Source organism: Nelumbo nucifera, chromosome 4, assembly GCF_055504915.1.
Source record: "Nelumbo nucifera cultivar China Antique chromosome 4, China Antique-T2T, whole genome shotgun sequence".
In the NCBI taxonomy this organism is placed as follows: Eukaryota; Viridiplantae; Streptophyta; class Magnoliopsida; order Proteales; family Nelumbonaceae; genus Nelumbo; species Nelumbo nucifera.
Genome location: NC_142652.1, coordinates 94451155 through 94474016, shown reverse-complemented (window position 1 = coordinate 94474016; position 22862 = coordinate 94451155). Strand labels below are relative to the sequence as shown.

Here is a 22862-nt window from a genome sequence, read left to right as displayed (position 1 = left end):
CTCTACTGCTGCTACTATTATTTCTTTTTATTTTTATTCTTTAAGACTTCTGAATCATCAATGGAAAGTTGGGAATCGGTCACCGATAATGTCGAATTCGAAGGAATGGATGTCTCCGAAATCGACGAAACTCTTCTCAAGTCATTGCTAGAAGAAGCACAAGTGGAGGAGACTGAAGATGAGAGGTTGGGTTGTGTAATTCGATCTCTAGAAGCAGAGATTGACCCTAATATGATGGATGGGTGTGGTGTTACAAAGCCGGAATTGGGTGGTCATGGCAATTGTGAGGAAGACATGGGAGTAGGGGATGGTCACAACTGCTCATCAGGGTCTTGTCCATCCCAGCAAATCATCAATGAATTTGATTGGATTGATATGGATATGGGCCCTTCCACCCCAAGTGATGACATGGGGAATTGGTACATGGATTCATGCGCTGGGGAGATGGTTGAGTTGGTTGAGTTTGGAGAAGTGATCAGTGATTATTCTCAGTTCTACTTTGGTGTTCCATTGGATCAGGAGCATGCCTACAGCTCCTTGTGGCAGGAATCTTATGATTCTGTGATTTTCTAATCAGAACAAGATGGTGTGGAGCACTGTGATGAACACCAACCATGAATTGTGCATAGAATCTTTGAAATGATCATGTAAACTTGATTGATTACAGATTTGTATTCAAAACTGAAGCCTCTTATGGAGTATCAATTTTTTTAAAACCATTACTTTAATTCAATTCTTGTTTCTCTTTACCATTTGCTCAAAAAAAGGATTATTTACTATAACACACATCCCCTATAGTTTCACAGATTTATTTAAACCTACCCTATAGATTATAGTTTCAATTTTCTAATTAAAATACCTTCTATAGTTTGCAACATATTTACTTAATTGACCTTTCACTAAGAAGTGTTTGTTTTGTCATCTAACATTATCACCAAAACTGCATGGAAATAATATTTTCATTTTCTTTTTCTTTTGATTAAATTTATTCAAATGGACATTAGGATTAAAACTGTCATTTTTTACTATCATCTAATGAAAGGTCAATTAAGTAAACCGATTGCAAATTATAAGGGGTATTTTTGTAAATTCCCAAAACCATAAGGCATAAGGGGTGTTTTAGTAAATTGCCCAAAAATAGTGATAAAATAAAATAATGTAAACAAGGAGTTATTAATTATCAAGGGGAGAGTACCATATAAAAAATGAGATGTACCCGACAATGCACCTTTCTTTAAGACAAGATGCATGTATTTGGGTATAGAGAAATTAAAAGATGAGAGATAATGAAATGGGAATTGACTCAGACAGCACGTAGGTGCTTATGCAATAAGCCATTGACATTGGACTAGAACATGGATTAATTGCTTTTCATGCCAGTACAACGGTGGCTATGGTTGTTCTAAGTGATTCCTGTGGACAGTTGATTCTGGTGGGGGGAGGGATTCCTAAAGCAATATACCAATTAAATTGGTGGCTTCAGTTTGACACAAACCTTTTGAATGCATAGGAACTGTAGAAGAACATATTTTAGAGGAGCTGAAAGGATTCTTTTAACATGATGGAAAGGAGGGAAGAACTTTAGATTTCCACAGTAAATAACTTTTGGGTGTAAGTTTAATAGAAAGAAAGTGATTAAGTGTTACCGAAGGAAAAAAAATATGGGGATCAAATCATGAGATCTTCACTAGTGGATGTAGTGACTGGTGAAGAAGAAACCAACGATTCATTATGAGAATCAGTGAAGCCATGGCTGCAACGTGGACCAGAACAGAACGGCAAACTGAGCACTTTGTTCCTCTTCTGTTTCCTTTGACGAGCATCATATGTTGATCCCATAAAAAGATGCTCAGATGCTTGAGTTGAATCAGTAGTGATGATTTGATGATGTCATGAAGACAACCAAGACTGAAAAGATTTAGAGGTTCTCTGACGATTTCTTCTTTGTTTTGGTAAATTCTGACGATTTTTTCTGTTGGCAATTTGGATAGTGCAATCAACATCCTCCTGAAGCTTATTTTCCATGCTAGAATAGAATTCAACCGTTCGCCGGAGATTAGGACCTTAAATCTGGTACTTAACATGCTTGTATCGGCTGAACAATTTGAGGTGGTTCACGAAGTGTACTTGGCCAAATTCATTAGGAACTTAAATTCAGGGGATTTGCGAAAAGGCATGGGAAATGGCAATCAGTGGACATGCTAAGTTAAATCCAATCCATTCTGGGTCTAAGACAAACAGAAATTCATGTTTCTCATCCATGAGCAGAGGTCTCATGGAAGAGATTTGACTGCAGAAAAGTCTCTAGATTCTAAAGCCATCCTACATGAAAGTGTACAACAGAACTAAATCAGATCTTTATACAGCTTTTCTGTCGAATTAGATTCACTTGCATTCTCAGTCGAGTGACTCAAGTCAGCATGTATCAAGGATCTGCCAGCTTCCTAATTCCCGTTTCCCTGCTCCAAGCGTGCCATGCATTTCCTCTATTGCCTAGAGCAGCATCCTAGTCAATAAAATGGATCTGATCCACAAGATCTTGAACAACCATGACTTTAAAAAACAATTTTTAGTTAGAAGTATGCTACTTGCTCCAAAGGTCTTAAATGCACAAAAACAATTATAGAAAGGTAAGATGGGAGTATTCCTCTAAATTACAATTGTACAACCTACAAAAACTCAGGTACATTGTTTATATGATTTTTTCTTACAAATATCCTCCATATGAATCAACAGGCAATAACTCAAATAATATGTCATCACATTCACCATGCCCGGTTCTGAGTTTCTCCTTGAATCTAAAAATGCAATTTAAAGTTCTAAACAAGAGAATGAGATATAGTACACAGATAGATCCAGCCAACTAAATGATTTGTCATCAAGTTCTTAAATTTCACCAAAGCAATTAATCTGAGGCCACCTTCAGCAAATTCGCATCTTCCAAGCTTATCATCCCATCATTCATTTGCAGCCAAGTTCTCTCTCAGCTTTGGGTCTGAAGATTCTTCAACTAGTCCATCACCATGTAATTCAGAGGAACTCACCACATTGTTTTCCATTTCCACATCCGAAGTTTCTTTGGTATTTGTTGCAGAATCACACAGGCTCTCCAAGACATTTTGCTCCTTGGGGGATTCTGCAACCTGCCCATTTATTGGAGTGGAATCAATTGGGATTCCCTCAACCACTGCAGTAAATTCCCTATCAATTGGGATTCCCTCAATCACTGAAGCATGATCCTTTGATGAGGATACGGATAATTCATCAGATGAGTCAGATTCCTGAAGGTTCTCAGTCAAGACTGACAGTAAATCTTTATCGTTTGATACAGATGATGTATCACCCTTAGACCTGTTTGACCCCATCCTGAAAAGAACATGCTTTACACCATGAGCAGACCTTTCAGCATTCTCCAGAATGCTATTTTCCATACCTTTAATGTTTTCCTTGCCTGGCCCCTCTGTCTCAGGGTTCAATGTCCCATCATCAGCTTTTGGCTCTTGGGCAGTTAGACCACCTGTGATACTATCACCCAGAATAATTTTTAGAGGCATTGTCCTCTCATTGACTGCTCTAAGGTTGACACGGGGTGTGGGAATACTGTCTCTCATATTGGTGGATTCCTCCTTTCTAGGACTTCTGTGGAATGCTGAACCAATTTTCTCCAGGCTCCTCCAAACCATGTTAAGAGGACCTCGGTTCTTTCCTTCTGAATTTTCATCACTGCTGCTGTCATCATTGCATTGGGACCCACCTGATGCTGAATGAAGGTGGTCAGTGGAGAGATCCTCTCTGTATATTTGGGTATCAAATTTCCTACTCTTCCCCTTTCTAGGCTCCCAAGTTGGTGAAACATCACTTCCTGGGTGATGAACCCATACTCCTACCTGCTGTTTCCCTTCAATGTTAATGGGTTCAAATTTATCTGCTATTTTTTGAGACTGATCTGTCATTGAAGTTGAATCAGAACCTTTCTCAGAAATTCCATTCGGATCCAGGCTGGTATTTTCTTTCTTGGTCGATAGTTCCCCAAATAGATTTTCTCTCTGCATCTCAAAAATCAAGCCAAACTCTTAAGTGTTCTGTTCTTTCTTTTCTTTTTTTTTACACATAAATAACAAAGATATACCTTGCCATTGGTATCAAGTACAGTTACTGCTAGATGAAGTCTTCCCATTTTAATGTTCCGAAGAGGCAACCACAGGTCATGCTTCTGTCCTCCCCTTAGGTCAGTAATGTTTACCGAACAGTCTCTGCAGATAATATTTCGTTAGATGATTTCAAAACCTACAGAACAATGCTAATTATGTATATTCCAGCATACCAAATGTCTGAGATAGTGACAGATCAAAGTGGGGGAATGATACATATGCTTTTCATTACACAGAAAAATATATATTTAAGTTGCAGAAAACTAGGAATTAAGATGCAGACCCAAGGGTATCATCAAGGAAATGGTCTTTGTCACGAACTTCAAGAGTTAGAACATTGGGTGATTCCCATGTACAAATGGGTATTTTGAATTCCTCCTGCCACTTTGGAGCCAGTGTTTTAACATACGGATGGACCAAGTTGCCCTTTAACATACGGATCAACCAACTTGTATGGACCAAGTTGCCCTTTAACATACGGATCAGCCAATCCTGAAAGATAAATCCAGTCAAAACTCATAAAACGTTTTTTTTCTTTTTTCAATTCTAATGGTCTTGTTGGGAACTAAGTACATGAGTAAGTCAGAAAACCAACCATTTGGATCAGATGGTTTCATGTCAATTCCTTCCACAATTTCCACTCTGGCATAAGCAATGGGTTCTTTCTCATACACAGAAAACCAACCACCTGAAAGTTTTTAAGCAGCACACAGCCCGTAAATTGTTGGAACCCTTGATACTGATAGAAATAAATGACAAAACACATGCAGGTAACTATTACTCCGTGTTCATCATCTCCACAGAAACTTATAACAAGGATGTAGACCCTGACTAAAATAACAAGTTATAAATAAAAATCTACATGCAAAGCACAGTTTAGATGTCTGTTAGTCACCATAAGTAGTTAATCTCCCAGATCTTATGATGTCAAATCTTTGAGAACCAAGCTGAAACTCATGATATATGTTGGCTAAAGTTGCATTAGCTAACATTTCATTAGAAAGTTTCTAACATTCCTGGAAGCAGAACATAGATTTCTTTTCCCGGAACACCAAAATATTCTGTTGGAGTGTTACGAAGTGTCATGTAAAAGACCACCAAGTTCCATTTAAAAAATAAAAGAAAATAAAGGAAAAAATGGCCACAATGTCTTTGTACTTCAGTTGTTTTCTAGCCTTAATCCTTGGAGAATTGCTAGTACTGCTGCTTTTGTAGAATCCCATTGGCCAATAGGTCCTGAAAAATGGCCATAACTTTACCATGACTTTTCATGAAGACTCCACCAATACCCTAAATAAAAATATTATATTTTGGCAATATAGTTGAAAAGGACATGGGTAGAAGAGCTAGGGGTAGACCAAAAAGGACATGGGTAGTAAGAAATGATTTAAGCACTAATAATTTAACAGTGGATATGGTTTTAAATAGAATGGAGTGGTGGAACAGGATTCATGTAGCTGACCCCATATAGTTGGGAAAAGGCATATGGATGATGATGATGATGAGTTGAAAAGGATGTACTTTATGAAATCTCCCATATGGAGGTTAGAAAAACTGGCATAGCCCCTCAAGTAACAAGGTATAACATTGAAAGGATCACGGACAGCATGCACAAAGGACTCTCCTAACTGATAAAAAAAGGACCCTCCTTTTTTCACAGTATGGTTTGACAACTAGACCCACTCAATAAAAAATTCAAGAAAAAACATAAAAGATGAAAATGGTTCTAGATTATATTTTAAAACATTTTTACAAAGTTATTATCAAAATAAGCTTGTAACAATAAATTTTATAAGTTATTAAACCTATTTAGACTGTATTTAAGTAGGTTTTACTAAGTCAACATTTCTAAGAACCAGGCAGACTAAAAACCATTTTGGCTTCTACTTCCCCATTATAATAGTCCAACATGCCAGCTCAAGCAAAACCTGAAAACACCAGGTCGTCATCATATAGGCCTTGCCCCAACTATATTGGGCTGGCTATAGGCATGCAACTTGGACAGGGTGCCAAGGTGGGCTGGGTTTAATCACTTTAAGTCAACCCAGGCCCAAGTGCCCAACCCCAACACATGGGCCTAAGGCCCATTCCAGGATCAAGCCCAATCTATCCAATCCAGACCCAGCCCAAACTAAAATTTGACACACTTGGTTGGGCTCGGGCCAGCTGGCTAAGGGTTGATTACTTGGGCTGAGGCGGGCCTATTGGGCAATGGGCACAGCTTTTTAAAAATGTTCCTAAACCTATGCATGTATGTATGTAGTGTATGTAGCTGGGCTAGGCTTGAGCAATGTTGGTGTTAGGCTAGGATTGGGCTCGGTTTTTTTTTTTTATCAATAACAACAGCTTCATTAATTTAAAAGAAAAGAAGGAGTATGGATACAAGAGGGGAGATAAAATATCTTAGCTCCCCAAAAACTGAATACAATGGGAATACAAAGAGAAAAAATTAAAGACTAGCCCAAAAAACAGACTCCCTATTCACCCCTTGCTTGGCCAGACCATCCGCAAATGAATTGGCACTCCTCTTCACCCAACTGTATTGTATCTCAACATCCCTACATAACCATAAGAACTGCTTCTTTTCATTGTTATAGTTCCACAATCCGCTGTCATCTTTCTTCAGCCAGCTAACCACCACCTTCGAATCACCTTCCAGGATCAAACGGCTGATATTTAATTCCTTTGCTCTACGAATTCCTTCAAGCGCAGCAAGGATCTCAGCCCTAAGAGAGTCGCCTTATCCAATAGGGCCAGAGAACAAAGCAATAGCAATCCCTTCCTCATTCCTGAAGACTCCTCCAATCCCTAATGGCCCTGGATTCCCTACACTACTGCCATCAAAATTCAACTTTATAACACCCAATGGGGGGGGAGAGGGGGGGACCAAGAGGGACAAAGAGTCCTCTTGCACCTAGCAGTGGAAGCAATCTCTTTCCAATTTCTTTGTAAGTCATCCATAGGAAAGTCTGAAAACAACTCTAAAAATTTTAGCCAGTGGACAGCCCTTAGAAGGATTAGGTCTAACAGTTCTTCCAGGGTTCTTTCCTTGTCTGAAAAAATACGTGAGTTTCTTTCTTCCCACAATGACCAGCACACAGCTACCCTAATAATCCTCCACATAGTCTTCCCTCGCTTCTTAGGCCATTGGAAAAAAGAGGGAGAGAACAAACTTTGGACACTCTCAGGCAGATTCCAAGAACACCCAAAGAGGGAGATAGCCCACTCCCACACAGTTTTAGCAACCTTACAAGAGACCATGAGGTGTTAGGCTAGGATTGGGCTCGGTGTTTTTTTTTTTTTGGTAATTGGCTCAGTTCAGGTTATCCAAAGACTAGGCTTGGGCCCAATACAAGAAAAAATAGGGAAATGAGGTTTTAAGCCCAAGCCGAGCCCAAGGACCTAGAAATCCAAACCCAACCTGTATAAAATTTCAAATTGGGTCGATCAGGGCTAAGATGGGCCTGCCCAAGTTGTAACCCTAGCTCACTGCTTGAATCCTGTTCTGCCATTCCATTCTATTCAATGAGCCATATCCATTATTAAATTATGGACCTTTATACCATTTCTAACTACGTCTACCCAATGTTCGAAGTATTGATACATATTGTAACGTATCATACAATAAATAACAATTTTCAGGGTCATCAATATGCAAACATGGGAGTTCTGTTATTTTAACTGTTTTATATATTAAAAATTACTGTAGCATACCCACTGTAAAATTGTCAAACCAAAAATATTAAAAGAAAAGGAGTATCAGTTAAAGAAAACTCTTGATATGCTGATTTTTCATATTGAGAGTATCAATACTTTGTACCTTACTTCTAGCCATATCCTTTTAGACTGCTCCTCTAGCCCCTTCATTTGTAACATATCACTTCTTATTACAGGTGTCATAAATAGTTTTCTCAGCATGTGTGAAACCATCTTAGTCTACTTTTCCTCATTTTATCACCTGCTGGAGCTAGTCGTAAGTTCCTTCATTTCTACTCTTTCTACTGGTTTTCCTTTACATAGTTCTTAAATATCTTTTGCTTTCTGGAGCAAGGTGAAGTTTCATATTGAGAGTCTCTAGACCCTTCATTTTGTAACATATCACTTCTTATTACAGGTGCCATAAAGAGCATTCTCTGCATGTGCCCAAACCATCTTAGTCTACTTTTCCTCATTTTATCACCTGTTGGAGCTAGTTGTAAGTTCCTTCGTTTCTACTCTTTCTACTGTTTTTTCCTTTACATTGATCTTAAATATCTTTTGCTTTCTGGAGCAAGGTGAAGTTTCAACAAGATTACATCTGAGTAAGAAATGAAATTGTAAAACTTCATATGAATACTTTGAATGGTAATTCCTGGTGAAAAGAGCAACCAAGGGATTAGTAAACAAACCTTGAAGATTATCTTTGACTTACAAAATGTCCATTTTCAAGTGCAATGGTAAAACCACAGGCTGACCAGTGTGAGAAAACAGGTTTGAATCAGAGAGCGGTGGCCTTGTACAAAAATGCCCAAGTTTTGAAATCTATCCAATCCCATGTTTTCAAATGAACAAGATGGTGACTTCTGTAGCTAATGATATTAAATGTTAATTCACACATAAAGGATCAAACAACCCATCTTTGTAAATGTCAAGAGTACCCATTGATTTGGGTACCCTATGCCACCAGGCCTACACATTTTGAGAGCACAATGCTATTTATTAAGAATAGGGGTCATTGCCTTGAGGGCTAATAATATAACCAATGTTTTAAAACATGGAGGCGTGATGCAAGGCATTCCACTACAGAGGCGTTAGGTAGTTCAGAATGTAAGAGGCGTAAGCCTCCTTAAGAGGAGGGGGATGAAGAGAAGGAGGAGGAAGGGGAAGAGGAAGAGGAAGAAAAGGAAGGAGAATCTCATTTTTTTCTTTTTTATTTAATAAAAATCTTTTATATTAAGAAGAATGAAGATTCATAGCACTAGTTGAAAGGAAGGAGAATCACATTTTTCTCTTTCTTTCCTTTCCTTTCCCTTTGCTTTCTTTTCCTTTCCTTTTTTTCTTTTTTTCTTTTTTTCTTTTTTTCTGTCCTTTGATATGAGGTGTGCAAAAGGCATATGCCTCTAGCATGCCTCATGAAAAAAGTGTACGAGGCGCACACCTCTTGCACCTGAGGCGTATGCCTTAGACGTGTCAATGCCTCTGGCATACACCTCGGGGCGTTTTGGAGGCGCCCCACCTGGAGGAGCACCTCCAGGCATATACCTCCCACGCCTTTTAAAACACAATATAACAATGGATATGGCACTGAACAGACTAAAATGACAAAACAGAATTCATGTAGCCAACCCCATGTACTTGGGATAGAGCTTAGTTGAGTTGGAGAAGCAATTACTTACTGCGATGGTAAAGTCTTGGGCTGTGAAAAGTGTGAGAACCCAAGTTCCATTACAGAGAAGCCATTTTGCAACAAATGAAAATAAGTTAAAATGTTAAGTTTGCATCCAGTCCACCCTTTCCCAAGACCCCAGATAGCAGTGACCAGCACTGGGTAATGCTCTATAGCTCCATTTAATAAGAATGCCAATTTTACTACTTAAACCACAAGCAATTTAACATAGTTCCACCATTTAATAAGCTCAATATCGAGTCTGATTGATAAATATTTTTCACTGTAAGTACCTGCTGGTGCTGAGATAAACTTTTCAACATCAACAACCAACATATTGGGCTGCAGAGCAAAGAATTTATACCATAAATAAGTTCCCAAATAAATGCCATGGTCTGAAACTTTACAACTTCTGAATTAAGAAAAATATAAGAGTATGCTATAGAATTAAGCATTTTATCACTGGGTTTTTAATAAATATTTATTTTGTATAGGATGTGTTTAACTTTCTGAAAATATCAGCAGCTAACAAAGAACTAACCTCCACAAGTGTCTCTTCAAATGCAACAGCAAGAAGTTTATCCTGATTAAAATAAACATTAAAAAATTGGTTAGATTCCTCTTAAAAAATATAAAGCAGTGGATCCTTGTCTTGAATCACAGAAAAATGAAGAAAGCTTACCAACCACCCTGCAATTCCTGGAAGTTCTGTAACATCAATTCCATGGTTAAAGATAGGTTTTACTGTCATTTGGAAGTAAGGTGGTTCAGCAAAGCATAACCGCAGACGCCCAAGGAAAGGCCACTCATGGAGAAATTTCACACCAATCAAAACCTACAAAAGAAAAAGAATATACATATACTTTGGAGTAATATTAAAACTAAACAATGAAATTATGTAACCTTCTTTAGTTATATATGTTTCTTTTCTTCTTGACTAGGAACAGGATTTTTTCCCCCACAAAGAACTAGCACAGTAAAAAATACATGAAATTTATATTTGAGAGTTCAGATAATGGATAATACACTGAAGAATATTGAGTGCAAAGTGCTCATCCAGACTAACAAGATCAATTCTCTTACATAGAACGCATAAATTGATATTATTTGATATAACAGAAATTTAACTTGAATCAGAAATCATGAAGAAAGAAAATGATATAATTCAAAGCCTCTATAAGGAGCCATAATGGTGTAGCAGGATTAGGCCTTTACCAGAATGCTTGATGCCACAGGTTCCAATGATTTCCATTTGCCCACAGTTTTAATTCCAAGGTGCTTCTATATTGACCCCATAATGAGGCATGCAGCATCAGGCCCATGACCCATCTTCTAAGGATAAAGTTCCTAGTTAGCAATGCAAATGGTTTACATGTGTACTACAAGTTATTTTTTATTAGTTTTTGTCTTCCTTAAAAGGTAGATTACTTATGCAGATAAGTTTCTTAGAGCCAAGGAGGGTTTCAATGCCCCTCCTTCTCTCACATATCAAGTCCCATCCTTTAAACTAAAGTCCAGTCTGCAAACTAAGACTGCAGGTGCAACATCGATAACATTCTATGTTCAATCTGAAAAAGAGGAAAAAATAAAACAATGACAAAGTATAAGTCCCAACATAGAAGTTCCTAACACGTCCTTAGTCTGGCAGACAGAGAAACACAAGTACAACCTAAGAAACCTTTTATCTCGGAGTAGACCTGAAATATAAGTCACAGTGTAGAAGCTTCCAATCTATTCTTAATTTACAATTAGGTTATATTTTTTCCTTTTTTAACTTAACTGAGGTAATTTCAGGAAGCAATTAATTGGTGGAATAATCTTTTATCCTAGAGAAGAAGGGCAAAATGGAAAAGTGTGACCTTGTAACCAATCTCAAAGAGTTAACACCACTTAGATAACAACAAAAAGACACCATTTTCACATCTCTTTTCTACTTGGCATCAAGCTTAGCTTTCACGACAGAATTATGATCATTCATTGAAGATAAAACCAGTCAAAGCCCCTACAAGAATTATTAGAAATTTGGTAATGAGTCCAAACAAAGTGAAGATCAGTAGCTTTCAATGTGACTTATGACTTATCCTGTTCAAACTTCAAAATAATTCAATGCTTCTCATTTATTTATTTATTGTTTACTTATGTAACCCAATGTTTTTTCATGCTAATCTTATATGTAGCACTAATCTAATAGAAAGGGAAAAAGATGAAAATGTCCACTAAGATGAAAGCCTAAAAGAAGAGCCATCATCATCGTCTAATCCTTGTCCCAACTTTATGGGGTCAGCTACATGAATCCTATTTTTCCATTCCATAACTTCTCCATATTCATTGTCAAATTATGAGTTCTTAGGGCATTCCTTACTACTTCAACCCATGACCTTTTTGGTATGCCCCTAGCACTTCTAGCCCTTTCAACTTGCAACAAATTGCTTCTTCTTATGGGTGCCGAAGATGGTCTTCTATGCACATGACCAAACCATCACCCCATCTAGGGTTTCAGGTATGCAATGGAGAAGACGAAGAACACTTGAGGGAAATACCCACACCCCAAAAGAGCCAAGTTTTATTGAGATGGCATAACATATGTACATTTATAAATGCCCTTACTAAGAGGGCAAACCAAAGAGAAACAAGAAATACAACATCATACCCCATATACAAGCTACTATATTATTATAGGACCTAACGAATAAAGAGAAAAACTACGACTGTCTACAGAAACCATCTTAGTCTACTTTCTCTCATTTTATCACCTAATTGGAGCTGCTTGTAGGTTTCATCAAACGTCTTGATATCTAACCCTATCTTTTATTTAGTTTTTCCACTCATCCATCTCAAAATATGCATTTCTACCACACCCATTTTCTGGACATTCTTTTTGATTGCCCAACACTCATTTAGTGAGGAAACTGATCACACTAAATGAACATGAAATGTACTACATCTAATGAACAATTGACAACTATGGTCCTCTTTGACCATTAAATCTTGAACTGTCATCAATTTTATCATACTCATCTCCCTGGTGGTTGGATGCTTGGATAAACATTCTAGGCGGTTATAGAGACATAAGCTATATTACATGGAAAGGCCATTACCCAAGGTTTATCCCAGCTGTCTGGGGCCTTGAGAAAATGAAATGGATAGAGACCTAATCTTTGGCATGTTTTTTCTTTTCTTTTTCTTTTTCTTTTTCTTTTTCTTTTTATTTATTTAATGACGGATATGGTACTGAACAGAACAGAATGGGGAAACGGGATTCATGTAGCCGAGCCCATATAGTTGGGACAAGGCTTAAATGGTGGTGATGGTTTATTTATTTATTTATTTATTTTTGCACAAAGTGCCCACTCTCAGACTTTAACCTGTGTTCTTACACTCGGCAACCTGAGATTATAACATTACACCAAGCAATGGCCCCTATAAGCTACATAATATGGATATTTGAAAAGGAGAAACAACTGCTGGAAGCACTTCAATGGTGAGTAGAGAATGCCAAATTAAGTTGCAACTCTGCTTGAGCAAAGATGCATAATGTTTATCCAAAAGATACACCAAAATATGGATTTCCCCACATTTAAGAAATAGACTTCGGAGTATAATGAGAATAACGTTTTTTTAGGTAAGCATAAAATGAAAATAACATGGATATTAGGTGTTACTGGATTTCCCCACACTTCCCATTTTGTATCCATCTTTGATAAATGTAGGTATCAAAGATATGCCAGAAATATTAAGGATATTTTGAATCATGTAAGTAGAAACTCAAGCTTAATAATTATGCACCATAGATGGAAGTACAATACTCAAAAAGTTATCCTGTATTAAAGACTAAGACCTGTCGGATAAAAAAAGGATCAAGACTTCACTGGATATAACTATGACAAAAGTTCATATATCTTTAAAGGTTATATGGACTTTCTTTTTTTTTTTTTTTTGGAGGGGAAGAATTAGATTTTACTATGTTAATCCTTAAGTATTTGTGGTACTGTCAAGTATATTTCAAAGAGATCAACCCAAAAAGAAGAAAAACAAGAACAAAATAACAATTAGTTTTGCAATTCATACTTTATTGTATTCACAGAATTTTGAATCTCATACATATATATATCAAACTTCATTTTCCAGTATGTGTAGAAAAGAAAAACTTCAATGTCCAGTATGATTCAAAAGATATGAATGAGAACCAAATACTTCAACATAAAAATACCATACTAATTTCTGTACCTTCCCTTCAATATGCATGCTTGTCACATGCAATTTCGCCCACATGCCAAATCCAAATCTCTTTCTTAATTTTACAGCAAGTATTGCACTCATGTCATCTGCCGAAAGAAACTTCATTCCCAACTCAAGAACCTGCATGAACTTGGTTGTAACCACATCTAGTGGAGGAAAGACTAATAAACTTTAACCACAAACATATATTCAATATGACCTATATGTCCCATTTGAATGGCTGGAGTAACATATACCAGGTGATCATCATCAGCAGATTGACGAAGGACCCGTATATCTGTAAACATTGGAGGGGTCCTTCCCATGTAAAGATGCTGGATAACTGCTTTCTTCTACACATGCACATGGAATAAAATACATCAATTTCTCAATGTCAACAACTAAAACATAATCATCCAAGTAAAAATACACATAAGAATACATGCAAGCATGCAGAAACATGGAAAGTTGTGTCAGCAAGTTGCTGTTGACTCAATATAATTTAAAACCTTGATTCAGGCAGCCCAAATTTCTTTTAGGTAACAAAATTTTTGGGAATGCCAGAATATACCAACAAGTGTATAATAACCCATTTAGGAAACGAGCTGGCTAAAATTATAACACTCTAACATGGACTAGGCACCTTTCATTTGTTTTTCCACAGGGTTAAAACAAAGACCTCTCAAAACAAGATGTGATGCCATAACCACCATGATAAGGGGACACTGACCAGGTAGCAATAAACATCACAACAAATGTCAAAATAGAATAGAACATGCATCAAAATGTAGGTTATGATTAACATACTAACTTAAAATATCAACTTATCAAAAAATGGTTAACATATTCAACCATGGAAATATTAATATTCTAATGGAAGTGCTCTAGAGTCTAGACCCGGCAACATCACCTAGTCATTAGAATCATGTTGCTACAGAAATAAAATACATTTTATATGATTTCTGGGGTAGCACTAGTCAAAAAGGGGAACCATACAGCAGTCCATGGTTTATACTTTTCCAGAAACCAAGGAATAATGGGAAGAAGGATTTTCTGTGATGCAATCTGCTCCATGCATATAGGCCAGATCTTCTCCACTACATGGTTTAACCACCGGACTGTCTCTGAATCAGAAAGCACCTGAAAAGAAATGTCCAACATAATACTGAGGTCTTCATAAACTTCAAATGATTTTTTAACTTTTGGAAAAGACATAAGAAAACAAGTAAAAGGACAAGCAAACAGCATTTCATACTAAAATGGAAAAAGATGGCCCATTAAGCAAACAATACAGAACCATACTACCAGGTAAGAAATTACCCTTCTCTGATTTGCTTGTTTTCTTTCCTCAAACTGTACTTTCCTTCGCAGCCGCATGCTATAACGCACATGGACCTTCAATAAAAGAGAAATGGATATTTAGAACAATAACAAAACAAATCCAGCATACAAGATAGTTACCTAATTCAACTTGATCCACACCACCAGATGCTGAAGCAAAGATGCATAATAGAAACATATTATAAAGAATCATGAATAACACCTAAACAGAAAATTAACATTTGAACAACAGAATCTCTTCCAATCGCAAGCGTTCCAATTTAGATATTAACAACAGCAGGATGACAGCAAATAAAAAAGCATAAAGTTGTACCTAAACAGAAAATTAACATTTGACAAAACAAAACAAAAAAGCATAAAGTTGTACCTGATATAGATAGATTAAGGATATGAAGTAAACAGCAGGATGACAGCAATTGAAAGAAGACAAGGCCCAAAGCAAAGCGAACACAATGGCGACGTGATGTATGATTGAGATATCCGTGATAGCCATATTGGTTTCCAATTACCAAAACCCTGTAACTATTCTAACGAAGGCTCACAACTATTCATCGAATTGATTCCAATATATCTTTCAGAAAGATCCATTCTCACTCCCAAGATCCACAGTTCCCACACTACGGCCGTCAATCAAATTATCTTTCAGTAAGATCCATCTTTGAGTACTCTTAAACCTCACATTCATCGAACTCTCCCTCGATCCCATCCAAACTTCAAATCATACTCTTCCTAGGAAAAAAAAAATCCAGTATTCTAAAGTAATCTGAGAACTTCACATGCGCCACCGATCACATTCAAACAGTTTTTAAGTCATCAAACGGCAAACAAAAATAAAAAGCAAACTTCACCACTTCCAAGCATCAGATTCTTCACGATAAACAAAACCTAGAATTTCCTTTTCTTTCTTCCCAAGCTCTTACCGTGCACCAATCTGAGAAACAAGTCAATTCAGAACAGCCCCTTGACCAAAAAAACAGACAACCCAGAACAGCCTCCAAAGCAAAGTCAAATGAACCAAAGAAAAAGCGTTATATAATCCCCTTATCTGCAAACCCAAAACCGATATCCTGTAACCAATGCTCCTATCTCGAAAACCAAAAATCTCCCCGCATCTGCATCTCGTATTTATTATTTTACACCTAATCAATTCGAGTTATTAAAACCAGAAATTTCCATTTAACGGAAGAGCTCCCGATCTGGGATAACAATTAGGGTTTAAGGATCTGACCGGTTTATGGCAAGAATTCGGTAAAAGCCCGGCAGTCGACGAGGAGAAGTATGAAGGAGAGAAAAAAAAAAAGAAAAAGATGTCTGTAACGTAAGCAAGAGAGCGGTGTCGCCGATTCAGGCTTCGGCTTCACTGTTTCAATGCAGAAGTCTGCACCTTTTGACTAACGGATATCGGGGGACATTTCTGCTGACGTGGAATACGCGGGAATGTGTAGATTGAGCGGTTCCAACTCGGACCGTAATGCTCTACGTGTCCCGGGTTTACCGGTTAATTGTGCGGTTTACCCGTCTAACCCATTACCCAACCATCACTTAACTGGAACCCGGAAAGGTTATCCATTTCCGGTTTTATGGTCCGACCATCCGATCTGGGTCGAAACTTAAAACTAGTCAACACATGTCGAACTGAATTAACGGTTAAGATACTCGGGATCCTTTTTTTATCTATACGAGCCCAATTCAGTGGCTTGATTATGAAATGAGTCAAGGCATGATATGCTTGATATGGGGCATAGCGTATCATATCTTTGAGGTTTTGATATACTTGTTTACAAGTGTTTCGGAACCCTCTTTTTTTAATAAAAAATATGTGAAAAAAACTCTCCCAAAAACCAAAATTTTAAAAGATAAATAAATAAAAGTGCATGGTTTTAAGTATCGATACACAGGGGTGAATCAATACTTTGAACCTTAGTTGTGAGTCAAGGGCTATCAATGGATCGAATACTGGTTCAACACAATCTAGTCCAACTTGAGTCCATTACAAATGGATCGGGTCCAATACACTTCGATAAATATTTTGGACTGGACCAATCCAATTTAATGTCTTATTGGACCATCCAAAATGTTCAATTTGATTTTATTTCAAATTGTGTCCAACCCAGGCATAGTCCATTGACACCCCTACTCCTATCTTCTGTTAGCGGATTGGATATTCATGCAACTCAACCTAGTCTAAAATAAATTCATTACAGATGGGCTAGGTCCAATTCAATCCAATAAATAATTTGGACTATTAATAGGACTACTCATTTGTTAGCTAATGTTAGTTTTAGTTCTTGTTATAGTTTTGTTGAAGTCCCTTCGGAGTGGTTATAAAAGTTCCTAGGTGATGATAGGAGTTTTTCTAGTTTAGTTGGGGGTTAAAGTTTTGTTTTGTTTGGTATGATTAAGAAATAATAAATTAAATATTTATTTATCATTAATTACTTATTTCTCCATATATCTATTTATCCATTTGTTTATTTATTATTTAATTTTGGTGAGACGATGTGACCATTTATCTTTTTCTTATGGAAATATAAGTTGTCAAAAGTAATGTGGTAAATTTGGTAATTTAAAAAAGGGCTAAGGGATAATATTGTCATTTCAAGACAATATATCTACATTTGAATTCAATTGAAATGTGAAAATGATCAAATTGGAGATGACTTTGGGGTTGTTCTATATTGTAGTTGGGAAAAGTATTAGATAGTGCATGCCCTTAGCTCTAATCAAATTGATGTACACTAATTTTCATGTATTAATAATATCAGTACATTATTGTTTTGTGTTAAAATTGGTGTGTTTCTATGAATTACTCCTTAAAATGGACTGGATGCTTATGAGACTTGTATTAGTTTAGAATGTTTTTAGTCATTGGATAAACTTGATAAGCTTATCTTGACAAGAGTAACACTAATGTGCTATCGAGTTGGTAGAGCAGCTTGTTTCAATTTCTAGGGTTAGATCTCAAGCACAATTAGTGGGTCTTTGTGATTGAACTTGGACCAATTTTCAGTTATGCCTTGGACTGTGGAAACATAGATATACATAATATAAAATATATACATATATACATAAATATATGCATACTAGTTGGTTCGATTAATAAAGCATAATATCGTTAATAAAGCATAATATAACCAAAATGTACAAGATAATTTTAAATATGATATCATTAATAAAGCATAATATCGTATTTGTTTCTCATATTTGTAGGATTTTGACCATTTTCACTTACATAAACCTTATATTTAAACAAATTATTGCATATATTAGCCTATACCATTACTATCAAATAGCCACACAACTTACCAAGTGTGTGATTTGTGATTTACATGAGGTTTTAATTCTCCATATCCACACTTTCTAAAGATAAATGTGCTTCATAAAAGTGTCATGACTTCAACTTCATATTATAAAAGTATGCAAAAATTACTTCCTATAAAAAAAAAAACACAAGTTTAACATAAGTACATACATGTTTTTAAGCAGTTAGAGTTTGCACATAAAGGGACAAAATCGATTTTAAGGACAATGGAATTTGTTGTGCCTCATCTTATTATTTTGATAAATTCTTCTTTTATTCTTCTTAGATCTTACTCATCTTGTAAGGTTAAATACATCATCGTTCTAAGACATATATACGCTCCATTAGTTACTACTCTCAATTTGTCTTTTACCTTATACTTATTATGTTGTTACTCAAATTGCATATGAATTATTATTTTGCTATTATTCTAATTGCTTGCACTTATATTTGCCATATCCTTGCTTTATTATAGAACTAGCGGAGTCCCTTGCATTGCAATAGCTGATAAGAATGTTGTTACCATGTTTCTATTGTTGACAACATCTCTATTTGTCATTTATATTGCATATTCTTACAGATGTTTACCATTTTCATCCACCATGGGGGCACCCTTGTTGAATTTCCACCATTGATATACTATGGTGGTGATGTGACATTGAGTACTATAATGTGGATGGTGACTTGTTATCATATATTGAAATAGCTACAATGATGAAAGAATTAGGATATGTTGATCATTAGAGAGTGTTTTACAAGAAGCCAAGCCATGATTTTGATGATGGAATGGTACCCATACAAAATGGTAGAGATGTTTTAAAAATGTGTGTGGTCCATGAAGATAGGCCCCGTATAGATTTATATGTGATCCATGATGTGGATAATGTAGACCTCCCCCCCCCCCCCCATGAGGGAGGATCAACCTGATGTGGGTGATGAGGATCAAGCATATTATTGCTTTAATGAATTAGATTGGAGACTAATAATGACAATGATGACCAAGATTATGTAATGAGCACTAAACATGAAGATGATGAACAGTCAACATCATTAGAGGATGGGACAAGTGCAGCCCATGATTGGTGTGATGCTAAGAAGCACAGTGAGTATGATGGGGAAACATCAACTCTTGCCCCACCTAGTGAACCACAACAAGCTTATAGTGAAGCTCATGATGAAGTTAACAGTGCAGTAGCTCAAGTGGATGTAATTGGACCAGAGTTGCTAGATGATCGTAAATAGCTAGATGATTTATTTTGTCCACATGATTCAAATGATGAACGACACCACAATGGGAGGAATTTGTACCAAAAAGGAAAATGAGTACACCAAAGTTGTTAGTGGGGTTGACATTCATCAATCAAAAAATATTTAGGGAAGCTTTGGTCACATATGCAATTGTGCAATGGTTTTTACTTTGTGTATGTGAAGAATAACAAAGATAAAGTTATAGCTCATTGCAAGAATAAGTGTGGCTAGTGCATATATGCATTTTGGATGCGGGACAGGGAAGCATTCCAAATCAAGTCCTTTCTAGGGAAGTATGAATATGCAAGGGCTCTAAAGAATGATAAGATAAGTTCAGCATGGCTTGCAAAAAGGTTTAAGAACAAATTCTTCGATGACCCAAATATGAAGGTACTTGCATTACATAATGAGACCCTCAAAGATTACAGTGTTGATATCAGTAGGTCAACCGCATATAGATCCAAGATGAAGGTATTAAGTGGTATTAAGGGGATCCAAACTGAGCAATACAAGAAGTCTGGTTATTGTCATGCGTTGTTGAGTTCAAACCCAAGGAGTACAGTGAAGATTGGGTTCAACGATTATTTTCCAAGACAAGTTTAAAGACTATTTTTGTGTTTTAATGCTTTGAAGGTTGGATTCATGGAAGGTTGTCGCTCATTTATAGGGCTTAATGGCTGTTATATGAAGCAACCTAACTTTGGTCATATATTGTTTACAGTTCCCATGAATGGAAACAATTGTATATTCTCAACTGTTTTTTCTATTGTTGAGGCAAAGTGTAGAGTATCTTGGAGTTGGTTTTTGTCTTTATTATTTGAGGTAATTGGAGGCCCAGAGGAGCATGGGTGGACATTTATTTTAGATAGACAAAAGGTGTTTCTCTTAATATATTCATTGCATATATTCCAGTTCATGGATGTTATTTAATTGTTTGTGTGCACATATTAATGATTGTTCATTGTGTTTTTAGGGCCTTGTAGAAACATTTGAGAGAATGATTCCAGGTGTTGAGCATAGATTTTGTGTGAGGCACTTGTATGCAAATTTCAAGGGAATCTTCAAGGGAAGAGACTATTTATGGGGTGTATACAGAGCATACAAGATTGCTGAATTTGATTAGTATATGGAGAATTTGCAGTCTTTGAACAATACTGCATATGAGTGGTTGAAGAAGATACCTCCATCTTTGTGGTACAGATCAACCTTTGGACCAAGGGCACATAATGGTGATGTTTGCAACAACTTTGTAGAGTCTTTTAACAAGTGGATATTGGATGCAATAAACAAACTCGTTATTACAATGATAGAGACAATTATGAGGCAACTAATGAAGTTGGTGCAAACAAGGTATTGGATGCTTGCCAATGAGAAGAGTCCTGTATGCCTAAATGTTAGGAAGAGAATATCATATTTGCAAGAGCATGCCAATACCTGTTCCACTATGTATGCTACAATGTCTTGATTCAAGGTCACTCAATTTGATAAGAGGATGGTTGCCAATTTGGAAAGAATGATTTGTACACGCAGACAATGGGCATTGACTAGGATACCTTGTTGTCATGCAATATCGTGCATACAGATGCAGAAGAGTTCAATATATGATAATGTGTGCCCTATATACATAGTTGCAAGGTGTAAAGGCATACAACAACATCATTGTTCCAATCCCAGATGAGACCCGGTGGCCCCATATTGAGCAACCGATCCCCATTGTCCCACCTGCCATAAGGCCACAACCAAGACGACCTAAGAAACTACAATGAAAGGGCCCATATGGGATAATTAGTTGTCATCATGTGTCTAGAAGGGGTAGTTCATGAAATGCACATTATGTGGGCAAGTAGGCCACAATAAGAGGGGATGTAAGAGCAAGTAGGTAGGTCAGACATCAACTGGTGGTGGAAGTGGGGGTATTAGTGATGGGAGTGATGTCCAAACTGGACATGGACTAAGGGCTAGGAAAACATGGGACCTATGAGTTAGGGTACAGAGGTGGCAACAAATAATGAGGGGACAGCCATCACAGGGAAATGGTTTATTTTCTACCATGGCAGCTCAAATCCTAAATGTTGATTTCAATAATGCAACAAATAATACAAAATTTTGAATACAATTTATTGCTTTAGTTCTGGGTTAGTCCAAGTGATTGATGGGAGAACTCTATTTGTTGAATGAGCTTTGTAGGAATCCATGATAACAAAGGTGCTCATATCGACAAAAGTAAATCCTTTTCTTGTGAACAAATTTCTTTCTAAAAGAAGAGAAAGAACTAAGATAAGAAAGAAACAAGGACCCATGAAGGAGATGATAAATAGAACAAAGGTGAAAAAAGAGCTAGGCCCCATACTAATACTAATCAAATCTATCTATCCCACTTGTGAGCATCGGAAAACCGCTCATTTGGGCTGAATTAGAGTCGCCACCCATTAGTTGAGGAAATGGAGGTCATGGGACCTATGAGAAATACGTTAAAAAAAACCATTTTTATCTAATAGTGACTCCAATGGCCCAAGACACCGACTAAACTAGTCATGGTAAGACTCAGATAGAAAAGTGAAGGGATTAGGCACCGATCTCCTGAATCCAATAGACGGGGCCTGATGAGGGCGGATTTCTCCCTCCAATGATATTGTGACACATGACACCTCAGAACAACTAGGTGACACCCGGAACCACTTAGGCAACAACTTGCCTTAGCCAAGTTGATGGTGTCCCACCTGGCGGCCTGGCACAGGCGCAACCTGGCCCTAGCGCGAGCTGGCAGCCTGGCACTGGCGCGACCTAGTGGCCTGGCCCTGGTGTGACCTGGTATCCTGGCTCAGGCGCGGGCTGGCAGCCTGGCACTGGCGTGACCTAGCGGCCTGGCAGCCTGGCACTGGCGCGACCTAGCGGACTGGCACTGGCGCGACCTGGCGGCCTGGCCCTAGCGCGAGCTGGCAGCTTGGCACAAGCGCGACCTGTAGGCCTGGCACAGGCACCAACCTGGCAGCTTGGCCCAAGTGTGACCTGACAGCCTGGCACAGGCGCCGACCTGGCGACCTGGCACATGCGCCGATTAAGGCAACTTGCAAAACGTGCTCGCTGAAAAATTCGGCATGCATATCAACACTCCCACGATCCTTGTAAGTTGGCCCATGCGATCCGGAGGGTGGTCAACACGCATGGCGGTTACCTTCGGGAATCTCGAACCACTTAGACGACCTCGTAGAAATCTCGGATATGGTGCGTGAAGCCC

The 22862-nt window shown here is 37.5% G+C and overlaps 1 protein-coding gene across 1 annotated transcript; it reads right to left on the bottom strand.

The window, feature by feature from the left end:
• Positions 1 to 2602: 2602 nt before the first annotated feature.
• On the bottom strand, positions 2603 to 16445 carry LOC104610192 (C2 domain-containing protein At1g53590-like). Its single transcript, XM_010276712.3, is given in 13 exon segments — positions 2603 to 4046; positions 4130 to 4253; positions 4435 to 4577; positions 4579 to 4643; positions 4747 to 4839; positions 9810 to 9858; positions 10058 to 10099; positions 10199 to 10351; positions 13744 to 13875; positions 13992 to 14087; positions 14731 to 14874; positions 15055 to 15129; positions 15443 to 16445. Coding segments are annotated over 13 exon segments (2331 nt in total). The 5' UTR covers positions 15569 to 16445; the 3' UTR covers positions 2603 to 2957.
• Positions 16446 to 22862: the final 6417 nt, after the last annotated feature.